The sequence below is a fragment of the Pyrus communis genome, chromosome 15 (assembly GCF_963583255.1).
Source record: "Pyrus communis chromosome 15, drPyrComm1.1, whole genome shotgun sequence".
In the NCBI taxonomy this organism is placed as follows: domain Eukaryota; kingdom Viridiplantae; phylum Streptophyta; class Magnoliopsida; order Rosales; family Rosaceae; genus Pyrus; species Pyrus communis.
This window is the reverse complement of record NC_084817.1, coordinates 10,171,024-10,175,573: the sequence shown is the minus strand read 5'-3', so window position 1 is coordinate 10,175,573 and position 4,550 is coordinate 10,171,024. Positions and strand designations below refer to the sequence as shown.

Below are 4,550 nucleotides of genomic sequence, written 5' to 3'. Positions count from 1 at the left end.
CCTCTGCAATAGACCAAATAACATATCCACGCAGCTGCAACAATGTGGAAGTTAAAGGAAAGGGAAGAGACAAATAAACGGAGAACAAGTCTAAAAGACAATAAAATGGAAGCTAATGTATAAGAAAATGATATTTATAATGTCCTTGTACTTGGATCTTCAAAAAATAATATTGTCATGAATTATATCTCTCATTAGCTACGGAGTATATTCTTCTCATGTCGTTTAAGTGTTCAATCGGTATCCATCACAATGTTGAAGAATGGTTCGACCGTCCGATAAAACGTAATTTAGGAAGGTCTCCGCATCTCAAATCTTCATTCGCATTGCTTAATTTAATTTAAGGCTTAATTTTAGCTACCCTTGTAAAATTAGATTTTAATTGTACTTTGTTTTATGTAACTTAAAAATCTTCATTTTACTCTTTGAAATTCAAAATCCGTTCTCCTTTACTATCTAGAACTCGATTTTGATCTCATTTGCCCCATAAAACTTAAAAGTCATCATTTTAGTCAGTAAACTCAAAATTCGCTTCACATTTGTCTTAGGTCTATTAATTCCGCTAGGTGGGTTTTATTTGGTGTATCAAACTAATCAATTTTTTATTTTTTTTCATCTCTGCAACTCAAGCACAACAACCCAAAAAAAAAAAAATCCACTTCATAATTTCTTCTTGTAAAAAATCCACTTTATAATCAAATTCATTGGCACGTTTAACATAGTCTTATTAGGCGGTGGATCTCACATATGATCCACTTGATGACTTTTGAGTTTCAGGGAGAAGAGAGAATACACAAGTCGAAGTGGAACAAATTTTGAGTTTCAGTGATTTAAGTTGAAACTTTTGGGTTATAGAGATAAGGTAAAACCAAAATCGAGTTTCAAGGAGCCTACTTAAAAATAAGCTTTAATTTATGTAGACTGTCGCTCGAGTACAAAAAAGAAAGGCCAATTGTCCCCAATCACTTAAGATTAATCGGAAACTGTATACCAAAACAAGGAATCACATTTACATAACAACATAAACATTTCATTGCATCATCGATCAACTAGTGAAGTTGTAACTTGGAATCGAAGCTATCCATGTAGCAGATATTCAACAGAGTTGCTTTTAGACAGATCTAACCTTATCACACCAGAATTATCCTTCCATCCCAAAGACGTATCAGATGAGGATTCAATGCCACCATCCATATAAAATGCTGGTTGTGAGGGTACTGGAAGATCCAGAGAGTAGCTAGTAAGCATGAGAATAACTGTAGCCATGGTTGGCCTATCAGCTGTATTTGGTTGCACACATAACAATCCTATGTGGATGCATCTCATTATTTCTGGTATTGAACCACTATTCGATATGGGATCTATTAGATTTGAAGCTGTGTCCTCCTTCCAACTTTTCCAGGCCTGCGTAAGTTTATGAATTGTTAGAAATCAACAAAGTCAGATAGGACCTTTCATTCGTTAGTTTAATCTGAATAAATTGCAGGGATATGTATAACTCTTTGTGTTACTTACATAGCTTAGAAGGTCCTCTACGTTCCCACCTGGACGGAAAGAACAATTTTTCTGTCCAGTAATTATCTCCAAAACTAACACACCAAAGCTATACACGTCGGACTTAACAGAAAAATGTCCGCGCATTACATATTCAGGTGCCATATAACCACTGCATATCAACAAAAGCAAGTTTAACATTTTTTATTATATTCTAAACTTGTCATGGTCATGCCCAAATTATATTGTTGTGTGTTCTTAATTTACTTGATACGTTAAATGACATGAGCTTTGAGATTATAAGCCATACAAGATCTGCTAGTACTTACTACGTCCCTACAACTCGACTGGTAGCACCTTGTGTTTGATCAAGATCAAACAGTCTTGCCATTCCAAAATCTGCAATTTTGGGTTGCATTTCTCCATCTAACAAAATGTTACTTGCTTTCATATCACGATGAATTATTCTAAGACGAGAATCTTCATGAAGGTAAAGGAGTCCTCGCCCAATTCCTAATATGATCTTGTAGCGACTGTCCCAGTCCAAATGTGTGCTCTTGACCGGATCTGCACATTCAAGCAAGAAGACTTTTGTAATGACTGTTAATGACGTTTATAGCAGTGTACTCATACATAGAAGAATTTACCATACATTCCAAAATAAAACCAGAAATCCAAGTTCCTAACCCTACCAAATATGAAATGATCGAGGCTTGCATTTGGGACAAACTCATAGATAAGAAGCCTTTCATTTCCTTCCAAGCAGAAACCAAGGAGCCTAACTAAATTGCGGTGTTGAAGTTTGGCTACTAACGTGACCTCATTTTTAAATTCTATATCTCCTTGTGCAGAATCTCTAGAAAGCCTTTTAACCGCTATATTTTCTTGGTTCAAAAGCCTACCCTGCATTCAACCACCATCTGAATGTTAACTTGTTTCTCACAATATTCATTTAACTGACATCTTAAGTGATACGATTCATTACCCTGTAAACAGTACCAAATCCACCTCGTCCAAGCTTATTTTCTTCGGAAAAGTTATTTGTAGCCGTTCTTATGGAGCCAAAGTCGAACTGCAAGGCTTCTGTATTAAGAATTTCATCTCCTTCTTTGCATGAGAGAGAAGCAATATGAAACCAAAAACTAAATAAGGCCATTGCACGTTTATTTAATTAAAAAGATACATATATGTTAATATTTGAGTTTAAGTTCTTATATCAATAGTAGGTGTTCCATGAGGCCATTCTGTTTCATGGAAAGTAAAAACTAACTGATCTAAAACTTACCTCCAAGTTTTTCCTTCATCTTCTTCACTCTCAGATAAATGCAGATTGATATAATTAGTACCAGGGAAACAACAACTGCGACAACCGTAATGATCACAGTCCGAGAAGTTTTAATCTTCTTTCCTGCACAAATCAGAAATATAGCTTATCTGATCATATCGGATTATATATGGGCCTGAATTTTCAATTATCTAAATCTTTTCTATCACTAGATATAACGAATGATAATTTATTAAACTTTGAGACCAAGTTACAAATTAATTTGTTTCTAGTTGGTGCTACAATCCGAAGGAAAAATCAGACATATTACTCAGAATAAGGTGGGATAGAAAATGATGCCAAGATGTCCAATTTGCATATCAAATAATTAAACCACATTTTTTTTTTCAAAGAGTAATGAGATTTGACGTATATAATACCTGCTGGAATCGCAGTATTGGCCGGTGGTGTTGCCAATGGTGGGGATGGTGGTGGTGTCCCATTTGTTTGTTCAACAAAGGGGAAATTTTCATACCTTAAGCTACAACTTGGGGTCACAGCTCTCACACCAAGCGATCCATTACAACATGATCCAAGACCTCCCGAAGCATACTCTAAGCAATCAATACAACTTTGCTCGGACAAATCAGGGGTGCACTGAGCAAGACCATATATTGTTATATTAGAACTTGGAATGGTTGCGTTTCCTGATGCAAACTTCCGAAGATCACCACTCGTTGCTGCTTTGCCTCCTAGTCCATTAAATAAGCGAGAAAGCTCTTGATTGAATGCATCAAAGCCCGTGGATACATTGTCTACATTCCAAGCATTGTAAGCCGGACTAATTTCCATTATGCCATATATGGAGCGGTTTGAGTAGCGTAACATACAATTGGGTAACCATCCAATTGCCTCCTTCTGATTAGAACAATTATTCGTGAGACCGTTCGCAGCGTCAGAAAGGCAGGTACCGCAAGTTTCCTTTGTAATATCTCCTCGACAGAGCCCGATTGCATAAACTCTGTCGTTGTTTTCGCCAAGGGAGGAATTGTAAAAGCCGTAGCCGTTGTTGGCATCGAATAAGGAGGAGAGGAGACTATTGAGGTTTGTTTGATAGGTGCTGCCAGTGGTGTAGTTGCCTTTGTCGTTAAAACAGTAGGCTGCTGGAATTCTATGAGGTCCAAGCTGGGCTTGAGTGAAATTAACGTTGATGATGAGTAACAAAATTTGCGTACAAATGGACGATAATCTGATTAATCTTGAGGAAACCATGGCAAAAGTAAAAAGAATAATGTGATCTTCAACTGCATAAATGCTAATTAAAAGCCAATGGGAAGGATATTCTCACGAGTTCTTGAGTATTTTAATTGATTGAAATATTGATTGGAATGGGTGTGGTGTGACTTCTGATTAAGACAGGGCGATCGTTTCAAGGTTTCACTCTAGTGTGACTTCTAACTAAGACAACGTTGGCGGTCATTTTAAGGTTTAACTCTGGTGTGGCTTCTGACTAGGACAACATTGGCGGTCATTGGAGGAGGATTATATCCCCTTAATCTCTCTCTCATTCTCTCGCCTCCAACTTGAAATATTATGATTAAGCCACATTATCATCTTATATTAATTTTTTTATAGATACAAAAGGACAAAAACCAAAGTTCGAGAGGAGGGGAGGGAAGGGAATGAAAATAGAATGGAAGAAAATCCTACCCCTTAAAACAATCCAATCCAAGTTCTTAGAGCATTGAAATTGTAGGTGTAGTAATTAGTATTAAAATGCAGCTTCAGCGCT

General features: G+C 36.7%; 1 protein-coding gene across 1 annotated transcript; it reads right to left on the bottom strand.

Moving 5' to 3' along the window:
* Positions 1-1,077: 1,077 nt before the first annotated feature.
* On the bottom strand, positions 1,078-4,030 carry LOC137717296 (cysteine-rich receptor-like protein kinase 29). The gene is made up of 7 exons (XM_068456606.1): positions 3,199-4,030; positions 2,780-2,902; positions 2,480-2,601; positions 2,187-2,397; positions 1,824-2,061; positions 1,516-1,666; positions 1,078-1,404 (listed from the first exon to the last, which is right to left on the bottom strand). Exons 1-7 carry the CDS (start codon positions 4,028-4,030, stop codon positions 1,078-1,080), a joined length of 2,004 nt encoding a protein of 667 aa, XP_068312707.1.
* Between the last annotated feature and the right edge of the window lie 520 nt (positions 4,031-4,550).

Bases quoted from the DNA above. Each gene is read 5' to 3' on its own strand.
- LOC137717296 (XM_068456606.1), bottom strand. From the start codon at position 4,030: ATGGTTTCCTCAAGATTAATCAGATTATCGTCCATTTGTACGCAAATT. The intron at 2,062-2,186 runs GTAGGGTTAGGA...TTGAATGTGCAG, and splicing joins CCTCGATCATTTCATATTTG to ATCCGGTCAAGAGCACACAT. The intron at 1,667-1,823 runs GTAAGTACTAGC...GTTGATATGCAG, and splicing joins AGTCGAGTTGTAGGGACGTA to TGGTTATATGGCACCTGAAT.